General features: G+C 47.9%; 1 protein-coding gene across 4 annotated transcripts; it reads left to right on the top strand.

Annotated features, from left to right (window-relative positions):
* The first annotated feature begins 1,558 nt into the window (after positions 1 to 1,558).
* On the top strand, positions 1,559 to 9,739 carry LOC125515129 (putative disease resistance RPP13-like protein 1). Of its 4 annotated transcripts, none has more exons than XM_048680562.1 (7): positions 1,559 to 1,804; positions 1,911 to 3,304; positions 5,016 to 7,170; positions 7,784 to 8,590; positions 8,672 to 8,803; positions 8,920 to 9,072; positions 9,307 to 9,739. In XM_048680562.1, exons 2-6 carry the CDS (start codon positions 2,291 to 2,293, stop codon positions 8,964 to 8,966), a joined length of 4,155 nt encoding a protein of 1,384 aa, XP_048536519.1. In that variant the 5' UTR covers positions 1,559 to 1,804; positions 1,911 to 2,290; the 3' UTR covers positions 8,967 to 9,072; positions 9,307 to 9,739. The 4 variants fall into 4 exon arrangements, with proteins under 4 accessions (XP_048536519.1, XP_048536518.1, XP_048536517.1 ...); XM_048680561.1 differs by having other exon boundaries at positions 8,660 to 8,803; XM_048680560.1 differs by having other exon boundaries at positions 7,784 to 8,803; positions 8,920 to 9,049.
* Positions 9,740 to 10,569: the final 830 nt, after the last annotated feature.

Here is a 10,569-nt window from a genome sequence, read left to right as displayed (position 1 = left end):
CAGGTGGGGCCATACACCCTGATATGTCCGCACGCGTATTTTGTGACCATATTTGCACGCGATGTTAAGTTAGATGACCACAAATCCGTATTTTTAACATTGTAGCACCAAACTAAATATTGAACGCAAGTTCTATGACTTACTTAGAGCATTACTAGTAGAGCCCTCAAACTCTCAAATCTCTAAAAATAACTGCTTTTTTACAGTTTTCGTCGAAAAAAAACCGTAGACTAGAATCCCTTAACCCTCAAACCCTCACGCTTCGTTTGGATGTTTATATTCAGGCCTGGTATTGGACATTGGCATTCATCTGGGCCGAATATCCTCAATACCACTGTTTGGGTGACCTTGGCATTCAACCGTGGCATTCGGGCTCGATATCGAGCGACCCGTCCCTAACGCAAAATACCCCTGGTCCAATTCGGAGGGTCTGTGCTCGACATCGCTAGGTATTGGAAACCAGCGTCCCTGCTCGAGACAGAAAAGGTCTCGCTCGCGCGTGCCAAGGAACGACGGCGGCGCAGGTACCCCCCCCCCCCCCCCCCCCCCCCGGCCTCCGCCCTGGGCTCCGGCGGCCGGCGGCCCTCCACCCCGAGCTCCGGCGAGCGCAAGCAGCCCATCCCGAGCTTCAGCGCCCAGCGCCACCCTCCCGCCCCACCTCCAGCGCAAGCTCCAGCGGCCGGTGTCCCTCCACGCCGAGCTCCGGCGTCCGGCGGCAGGCGTCCCTCCACGCCGAGCTCCGGCGGCCCGCGCCACCCTTCCGTCCCGCCTCCACCGCGAGATCCAACGGCCGGCGCCACCCTTCTGCCCAACCTCCACCGCGAGATCCAGCGGCCGGCGTGCCTCCACCCCGAGCTCCGGCGCGGGTTTCTTTCTGACCGCCTTCCTACCCTCTTTGTAGAGCTCCGGCCTTCTCCCCTCTCCCCTGTCCGGCCTCCTCTTTGCTTGATGTCTCGGCAAAGTCTCATTCAACTTAATTCCTCACTTTGACCATCCAAACAGAATTTGGCATTCAACCTCAATATCAACTCATGTTCCAGATACCTAAACATCCAAACAGAAATATTGGCATTCAATCCCAATACCAATATACTGTGATATTGGTATTCAACCGAATGCAATGCCAAGGCTCCCAATGCCAACATCCAAACGGAGTGTCAATTTTTTTAAAGGTCCAACCCTCAAACCCTCTCCCAATTCTCAAAAGTAAGGGTTGGGGAGCAAAACCTACCCCAACCCTCATTTGACGGTTATCCTCGCGCGGGAGGGAAAAATCCTCCCAACTCCCGCGCCCACGCCCGCGACCGCCGTTGCTAGTCGCCGCCGTCGCCGGCGGCCGCCCTGTCAACCTCCCGCGTGCAACGACAACGTCGTTCATGGGGAATATTCCGTTATAAGGGTTGGATTTGAAGGTTCTAATCTTTGCCCCTGTTTTTCAACCCGTAAAAGTGCACAAAAAAAAAATCATTTTTGGACCCTTAAAATGCTAATGAGGGTTTGAGGATTTGAGGGTTCTACTAGTAATGCTCTTAGAGTGATATTACCTCCTGAAGAAACTTCAAAATCCAGAAAAAGAACAGTAAACCATGAGAGTTCCCCCAAGTGACGGCGACCGGTACGCCGCCGGCGGCGGCGCTGGCGACTCCGCCCGCCGTCTTCGTAGCTCGTCGGGCCCTCCATGTGTCTTCAGTTTTCTACGGCGGCAGCCGGCTCCCTTCCGCGCCGACAGCCTTGCTGCAACACCGACCGCATCCGCATCGATGGATCCTCCCCCGTGTCCGGCGGCTCGTCGGCGCAACGGCGGGTGAGTGAGTGACCGACCGCCCCCCACCAGCCATTGCTAGGTAGGGGTTTGATTCTTTGCCTTTTGTTCTGAAATTACTGACGCGGAAAGGGATCAACCCTCTCAGGTCTCAGGTCAGATCAGATCGATTCGATCCCTTTCTTGCCACCCCGGACCAAAAAGCCGGAGGAGGAGAAATGAATAAACAGGGGCCATGGTCGCGGGTGGCTTTGCCGGCGACTCAAGCAAGGCACCGTCTTTCTTACACGGCTTCTTCCGGTGCCCCCGCCGGCGAGCCCAAAGCTAAGCATCAGCCTGGCTTGTTTAGCCAGCAAAGCATCCAGATCCATCACCCACCAGCAAGGCAGAGCACCACATTTCAGCCTAATTGCTACCGTCCCCTTCAACATGTCCTAGCAAGTCTGGAAGCCAAACACACACACACACTCTGTTGATTACCCATTAATTTCTTCGCTGGTCTGAGGACAAAGCAAGGAGAAATCAACCATGGCCATGGTGCTGGACGCCTTCGCGTCCTACATCGCCGACACGATCAAGCAGATGGCGGCGGACGAGGTGGGGATGCTGCTCGGCGTCACCGGGGAGATCGACAGCCTGCAGGACAAGCTGGAGAGCCTCAGGGACTACCTCGCCGACGCCGAGAGGAAGCGCATCACCGACCGCAGGGTGCAGGGGTGGGTCACCAAGCTCAAGGGCGTCATGTACGAGGCGACCAACATCCTCGACCTCTGCGAGCTCAAGGCCATGGGTCGGCGGGACGCAGCACCCTCACCCTGCTGCAACCCGCTGCTCTTCTGCTTGCGGCATCCCATGTTCGCCCATGATATTGGCAGCCGCATCAGGAAGCTCAACAAGAGGCTGGACGACATCTGCAAGCTGGGTGCTGCCTTCAGCTTCATCAAGCTGGAGACCTACCAGGACTACAGGACCGGCCGACCTTCTGCAGCTGACCGGAAGACGGATTCGGTGTTGGAACGCTCAGCTGTGGTAGGTGAGAAGATTGAAGAGGATACAAGAGCACTGGTTGAGGAGTTGACAAAGGATAGCGATGGTATCATGGTGGTCACCATCGTCGGTGTCGGCGGGATTGGGAAGACCACCCTTGCCAAGAAGGTCTTCAACCACGAGAAAATTCAACTAAAGTTTGAAAAGAAGATGTGGCTGAGCATCACACAGGACTTCAGCGAGGTTGAGCTACTAAGGTCGGCCATCACTGCCGCCAATGGAGAACTCCCCAGGACGCAAGAAAAATCTCAGCTTATGCCGGCCCTTAAAAATGCCATCAAAGATCAGAAGTTTCTTCTGGTTTTGGATGATATGTGGAGTGATAGAGCATGGACCTCCTTGCTCAATGCTCCCTTCAGCTACGGTGCCCCTGGTAGCCGGATTGTTATCACCACCAGAAATGACACAGTTGCCCGAGGCATGAGAGCCAGAGAGCCCTACAACCGCATTGACAAATTAGGGCCCGAGGATGCCTGGTCATTGCTCAGGAAACAGGTGCGTAAATAATTAACTGGTAGTGACCTCTAAATCAAAGTTTTGATTATATGTTTCTTTCGTTAATACTGTATATCTATTTGTAAGTGTTTTATACTTTAGTTGACCTTAGAAGTGGATAGCAAAACCATAATCGGAGATGTCACCTCAATATCATTGGCTATTTGTCCGACTAAACATTATGATTTGTAATTAAAATGCCGATTCCATCGATTGTTTTAACTGATATTAGTTTAGTACATGGAGTTATTTAAATTTTCGGCTCTGTGCACTGAATATGGTTTGTAATGTAGATTGGTACGTGCATTAATATGTACATTTTGTGTAGTTTCTACCGGATGAGCTCCGTTAATAATTAGATAAGGGTCTATGAGATAAATGGCCTGATTATGTTTAGATAGAGTAACAAAGATGTCCACCAGATAAATGGAAATGTGATGTTTAGGTACAGTTGTAAAGATCTAGTTCCTCTGATAAAAAATGTAGGCCATTTAGGACAATGACACAGCCTTCAAGATGATACTTCACCATAATTTTTCTATAAACATGTTTGCCGCACATAAAAGTAACTATACATTATAAAATTATATTTCACGATCGATTTGATGTTTCAGATTATATGGTTCTTTCTTATAGATGGTCAAATTTGGAAAGGCTCGACTGGTCAAATGTTGATAATAAGACTTAAATTTTGAATACTATGTAGTATTAATGTCCGGTAACAAAATGGGTCCATCGAATCAATGGGTCAACTTGAAAACAATCTAATAGCAGCTCCTCCAGATACACGCAGGAGAGACCTCACCCTTCACACACACCCACACCCACTGATGCGTGACCCGCATTGCTTGGCGATAGCCATACCAGTTTCTCCCCCCCCCCCCCCCCCCCCCCCCCCACACACACACAGACAACGTCCTACCTCCTCGTCTTTCACCTCCACTCATGGAGCTCCTAGTCGCACATATATCCATGAATAGAGTGCCTTTCTCTTTGTACTTATTTCTACAGAATTATGACCTACTCCCTCTGTCCCATAACCATAATGTAAGACGCTTTTTGACACTACGTAGTGTCAAAAAACGTCTTATATTATGGGATGGAGGGAGTACTTGACAATATTTGCGACTATTCACAGAATAACTTATTCTATTCGAATAGAATAAGAAGTCACTATTTTTTAAAGATAATATAGTGACAAAAAGAAATAAGCATCGAGTTTTTTGTTTGGGTGGGCATCTCTGCATCTTGTAGGTAGCCTTAATTGTGTGACCAGCCAGTTGATTTATGCTATCCAAATGAAGTCAATTTGATTTGTGCTGTGAGCCTGCAACTACGAGCTGCATGTACTCATGGTCACACGTGTGACACCAGAAAAAACATTGTCAGTACCATTCCTATAAACATACTGGTGACATTGGGCATTTCTTCTTCGAAAGAGCATTAGTAAAAAATTAATGGTGTCATTTGACACCACATAATTATATGCTAGCTCCATCCGGGTTCATGAGAACAAGAAAAGGCGATCAATTAACTAATCTGCATGATTGCACCTGTAAATTAATAACCAATGGGCAATTCTAAATTCCACTTGCCAATTCATTTTAGCATGCAGTATGCTGACTGACTGTTCTATATAGCTCACATTCCTTTTTTCCCCCAATAACTTGCCAATTCATTGAATCTGCTCTAAAGACTAACTTGATTACAGGTAGTCTCAGGCGATGAAGATGGACCTGATATCGATATGCTTAAGGATATTGGACTGCAAGTGATTGAAAAATGTGATGGTTTGCCTCTTTCTGTCAAAGTAATGGGAGGACTTTTGCGTCAGAAAGGGAAGCAACGCCATGACTGGGAGATGGTTCTGAATGATTCTATTTGGTCAGTATCTGAAATGCCCGAAGAACTAAACTATGCAGTATATTTAAGCTATGAAGATTTGCCTCCTTGCATCAAGCAGTGCTTTCTACACTACTCCCTTCTCCCTAAAGGTGGATTGTTCTATCGTAGTGCCATTATTGGCATGTGGATTAGTGAAGGATTTATTCATGGAGCCTCAGATCACTTGGAAGAATTAGGAATAAAGTACTATAGTGAGCTGATACTTAGGAACCTTATTGAGCCAGGGATACAGCATATTGATGATCCAGTTTTCAATATGCATGATGTTGTTCGCTCATTTGCTCAGTTTGTGGCTAGAGACGAGGCAGTAGCTGTCCAGAGTGGAGAAAATGGCAATATTAGTGAACTCACTGGACAAAAGTTTCTGCACTTATCTATAGAAAGCAAAGTTTCAAAATCAGAAGCGCTGGACTGGAGTTCTTTACAAGCACAAAAGGCATTGAGAACACTAATATGTGTCGGACATGTAAACATAAAGCCTGGTGACTCGTTGGTTGGATTTCCATGCCTGCGGATTCTGATTCTACATATGTATTCTGCAAATGTCGCTCTACTGGTTGAATCTTTACATGAACTCAAGCACTTGAGGTACTTGTCCATAAAGAATTCTGATACATCTTGTCTGCCAGAGAACATTGGGAAGATGAAGTTCTTGCAGTACATCAGCATTATAGGATCCCAACAATTTGTGAAACTTCCAGATAGCATTGTAAATTTAGGAAAGCTATGGTCTCTTGACTTCAGAGGAACTAGAATAAATGGTATACCTAGGGGGTTCTGTGCTTTAAAAATTTTGAGGAGACTACGTGGGTTTCCAGTCCAGGTGGATGGTGATTGGTGTAGTTTGGAAGAGTTGGGCCCCCTTTCCCAGCTCAGGGTTCTTGATTTGAGCGGACTGCAGAATGTATCTACTACCTTGTCCGCCACAAAGGCAAGGGTTAGTGAGAAGATTCATCTTACTAACTTGTACTTACAGTGCAGTAGTATACTTTGGGTTGATGGGCTGATTAAAGATGAAGAAGGTGTCTCTGAGCAACGACAGATTAAGGAGGTGTTTGATGAGTTGTGCCCTCCGCCCAGCTTAGATGTTCTTGGTATGCAAGGATATTTTGGCCGACAACTCCCAAGCTGGATGACGTCAACATTATTAGCATCCTCCCTCAGGAGCTTGAGAACTCTAGTGATGATAGACCTGGCTTGCTGCACACAACTCCCAGATGGCTTGTGCCAACTCCCCTATCTGGAGGCACTTCAAATCCTGCACGCTCCATCCATCAAGCGTGTTGGACCAGAATTCCTCCAGCCCTACCATCACCATGGCGCTCATCCTTTCCAGGTGGCACTTGCCTTTCCGAGATTACGCGTGATGGACCTAAGCGGAATGCTTCAGTGGGATGAGTGGGCATGGGATGAGCAAGTTCAAGCCTTTCCTGTTTTGGAGGGGCTTTTCCTCACGAAGTGCAAGCTTAGGCTTATTCCTCCTGGCCTTGTCTCCAATGCAAGGGCTTTGAAAAAATTGGTCATATCTTTTGTACAGCAAGTCAAATTACGGAAGAATTTTGCTTCTGTTACCGAGCTTGAAGTAACTCACAGCCCCGACCTGGAGAGGATCACTAATCTCCCCAATCTTCAGAAGCTTACCATCAACAAGTGCCCAAAGCTGAATGTGTTAGAGGTTGTTCCTGCACTCCAGATTCTGGTGCTAAATGATTACACCATGGAAGTACTTCCAGAATACATGCGAGATATAAAGCCAAGACATTTGCAGGTAGACTGCAAGCCATTGTTGCTCGCCTCAGTAGCTGCAGGGCAATCTGGCACTGAGTGGGACAAGTTCAGCCATGTCGAACATGTCAAGGCATATGCAGACGATGGAAACAGTTTCAGAGCATTGTTCATGTTGTACACACGGGATCCCTGCAGCTTGCGGACAAACATCAACCACCCATTTGTATCTGCAGGTAATTAACATAGGAGCTTCGTCTTTATGTTACTCGAGTGTTCTGACATTAGTTCGTTTCATTTTGTGTCCTTCCATATATGCTCATATCTGAATATATTTCGTACCTTTTCGTTCCACTTGAGTATGTCGTTTGTAGATATGCAACTTCAGTTATAGCAAGTATTAGCTGTGCATGTGGGCTGTGTGATGGCCATTTGTATCTGCAGGTAAATTGACATATGAGCTGTGTCTTTATTTATTCAAGTGCTCTGCTTAGTCTCATTCTGTGTCCTTCGACATGCTCAGTTCTAAATATATTTCGTACCTTTTTGCTCCATTTGAATACATCATTAGTAGATATGTGAATTCAGTTTTAGCAAGTATTAGCTGTGCATGCGCGATGTGTAATGCCTACTTTCTGATTTGGCTTCTCTCCCGCATGCTGCTAAATATCTGGGTATTTCTGCCACTTGTTTTCCTTGGTTTCTTGGAGTTCAACAAAACTAGGGCGCTATCCTTTTTATAGTTAAAAAGTTCATATCATGACTGTTGGAGTCTATTCAAAGTTAATGTATAGCTCTTGGCTCTTGCCTTGCAAGTCATGGACAGTTGTGTATTTTCTTGCCTCGCAGGAACGTTATCCTCTTCTGTGGTGGACGCACAAGGATTTGAGTCTGTATTCAAAATGAACAGAAGTACCTTCAACTATGTCTGCGGCTTGGTGTATGTGCCATCTTTAGAAGATATGAGCATCTGCACCTTTGCTGATGGCGGGGTGCTGTCTCTACAAGATCGAGTAGCCCTTGCTCTGTTAGTGCTGAACTCTGGTGAGCCTCTGGAGACCATTGGATCTTCCGTTGGTGTGAACGAGTCTACTGTCTCGCTGGTAACTGATAGCTTTGTTGATGCTGTGGTGGCGAAAGCAATACACCACCTGCGCTGGCCATACCCCGATGAAATGAAGAAGACCAAACCCAAGTATCATAAGATCCATGGTCTGCCAAACTGCTGCGGTGTTGTACATACAATTCACACCACACCACAAGATGATGAGAGAGGTTACAGCTTTGTATTGCAAGCCGTCGTTGGCCCAGATTTGAGGTTCATTCTTGGTCAATGGAAATGGTCAGGTAGCAGGATTCAGCCTGGTATTATTCTGCACGACTCTGAACTCTTCCAGTTCTGCGAGGAGGGCAAGTTGCTGAACGGCAACAAACTCAAGGTATCTTTAGATGGATCGGAAGTTGCGGAATATGTAATCGGTGGTGCAGAATACCCTCTTCTCCCCTGGCTGCTGACACCTTATAACCAGCTGGAAAAGGAGGATCACTCAAACTTCCCTGATCAAGTCGAGTTCAACAGGAGACACTCTGCAGCCCGAACCGTCACACTGAAGGCGATGGCAAGGTTTCAAGACACATATAAGTGGTTGTACACAGGTACGTGGCACCCGAAAAGTCCTGGTAATGCAATTTGGGCGTGCTTGTTGTTGCATAACATAGTGATAGACATGGAGGAAGGTGAAGGTGCACCGTTCAGTGAGGAGTCGGATTACAGCCAGCAAGTGCGGAGGTTGGCAAATGAGGACGCTGTCAGGACAAGGGATGTATTGGCCCAGTACTGCTTGACAAGCATGCCATCACAATCTGGAGGTAAATCAACACAGATGCTCCTAGCTAGCCAAGTCTTAATTTATTGAGGTTCTTGTGTCCACATAGTTTGTTCTATTTACTCCGTCCTGCTGATTCCAGTCTTTCTTCGTCCCTAGATGCAGACCAGGAACAGGAAGTAGTTTCCAGCTCAGGGGGCAACTAAAGTGCGACAAGAAGCATGCACGCACGCATGCACGAGCAGCAGAGGAAGAATAGCTAGCTAGCCAGGAAGAGGGGTAGCACACCGTACGTCATCATCGCTTAACTTGGTACTGTTTTTTCTGCCACATCTTCCAGCCTATAACTTGTATGGTCCCCTGCATCGTGCTTACGCATAACAGTTCTTGTATTGTTGCTCGTTCATTTGATGTTGTCGTGATACGTTAAATTATTTGCAAAGGAATTAAGCTGATACACCTATCAATGTGCAATTAAGTTGGCAACTATACCACAACATATGGAAAAGTGAAATATCTTGACAAGTTAAACCTTGATGTGAGCAGGAAGTGAAGCTAGACGGGCATGTAGACCTCCACCTCATCCTGCTGCTTGGTTACATGGACCGCATTCAGATGATGCATGAAAGGCAGTGCTAGCACTTCCTTGCAGTAGACGCAAATGCTGGCTGATTCGATGTCGACGCGACACTGATTAGAAGCCAAGGCACCTTTCATGTTATCTTGGTCGTTTCTTTGGTAAAGAAAAGTGTCATGCATTTCATACTATATGTTGGTGACGAGCTTTTATGCGTTGGAGAAACAATGGGCGTGGTCGCTGCATGGGCCATGGAGGCTACCTGTGATTTCTGCCTGAAGAACTTGCAGAAACAAACTGTATGTATGCTTATGGTTGTGACGGCCTGACAGGTGTTTGGGCATTACGTACTATCCCAGGTCAGTTGTAACGACTGTTGGGGTTAACCTGATGTGTTGCAGATGGCTGATGTGTTATTAGTTATTACCGGGAAATTACGATAACTGTACGTATTTTGGCAAGTGGTTGTAGAGAAGAACCACAGGATATGGCTGGAGAGGCAGCATCCTGCTAACATCGGTTATGCGGCGTCGTGATGGTCGGTGCAGCGTGACACGATGACGCAGGAGGTACGATGGCCAGTGCTGTCAGAGTCGGCTGGTTCGGAGGAACGCGTCAGACTTGTGAATTTCAGGTGTAGGTGAACGCAACCATTGACGGTTAACTGGTCACTACCCGTCAGTTAGTGAGCAGGTAAACGCCAGCATAGTTGTTTAAGAGGTAGTGTTTGTTTGGGTTGCCGAGAACAAGTAGGAGGTGCTCCGCAAAAGGTACTATCTGGGAGTTGCTAAGAGCATCTTCAACAGCCGCGTTAAAAGGCACGCGCGCGGTAAACTTGATTTTTAGCATGCGCTGGACGGTTTCGCGCGCTCTAGCCGCGTCAAAAGGCACGCGCGCGGTAAACTTGATTTTTAGCATGCGCTGGACGGTTTCGCGCGCTCTAGCGGTGGCTGTAAACAAGCTCGTGCGGGAAACAATTGCGCGGGCGCAGGAAAAGGCGGCAGCTCGCGCACTACTTTTGGCGCGCCGCTTACGGTGCACCTACAAATTGCGGCGCTCGCCACGCGCCTATCTACACTTCCACACGCGCCTCGTAGCTTCTTCGCCGCTCCAGCGCCTCCACCGCTTCCTCTCCTCGCCACTCCAGCGCCCCGCCACCGCCGCGCCGCCGAGGAGCGTCGGGCTACCGCGGCGTCCGCCAGCGCCCCAACGGCTGGTACTCCGCCGAGATT

Source organism: Triticum urartu, chromosome 6, assembly GCF_003073215.2.
Source record: "Triticum urartu cultivar G1812 chromosome 6, Tu2.1, whole genome shotgun sequence".
Taxonomy (NCBI): domain Eukaryota; kingdom Viridiplantae; phylum Streptophyta; class Magnoliopsida; order Poales; family Poaceae; genus Triticum; species Triticum urartu.
The sequence above is the reverse complement of the archived record's forward strand: the minus strand, read 5'-3'. Positions and strand labels throughout refer to the sequence as shown.

Excerpts from the sequence above, each read along its gene's own strand:
- LOC125515129 (XM_048680560.1), top strand. The coding sequence starts at position 2,291 with ATGGCCATGGTGCTGGACGCCTTCGCGTCCTACATCGCCGACACGATC. Across the intron at positions 7,171-7,783 it reads CCACCCATTTGTATCTGCAG|GAACGTTATCCTCTTCTGTG; the intron begins GTAATTAACATA and ends CTTGCCTCGCAG. Across the intron at positions 8,804-8,919 it reads CATGCCATCACAATCTGGAG|ATGCAGACCAGGAACAGGAA; the intron begins GTAAATCAACAC and ends CTTCGTCCCTAG.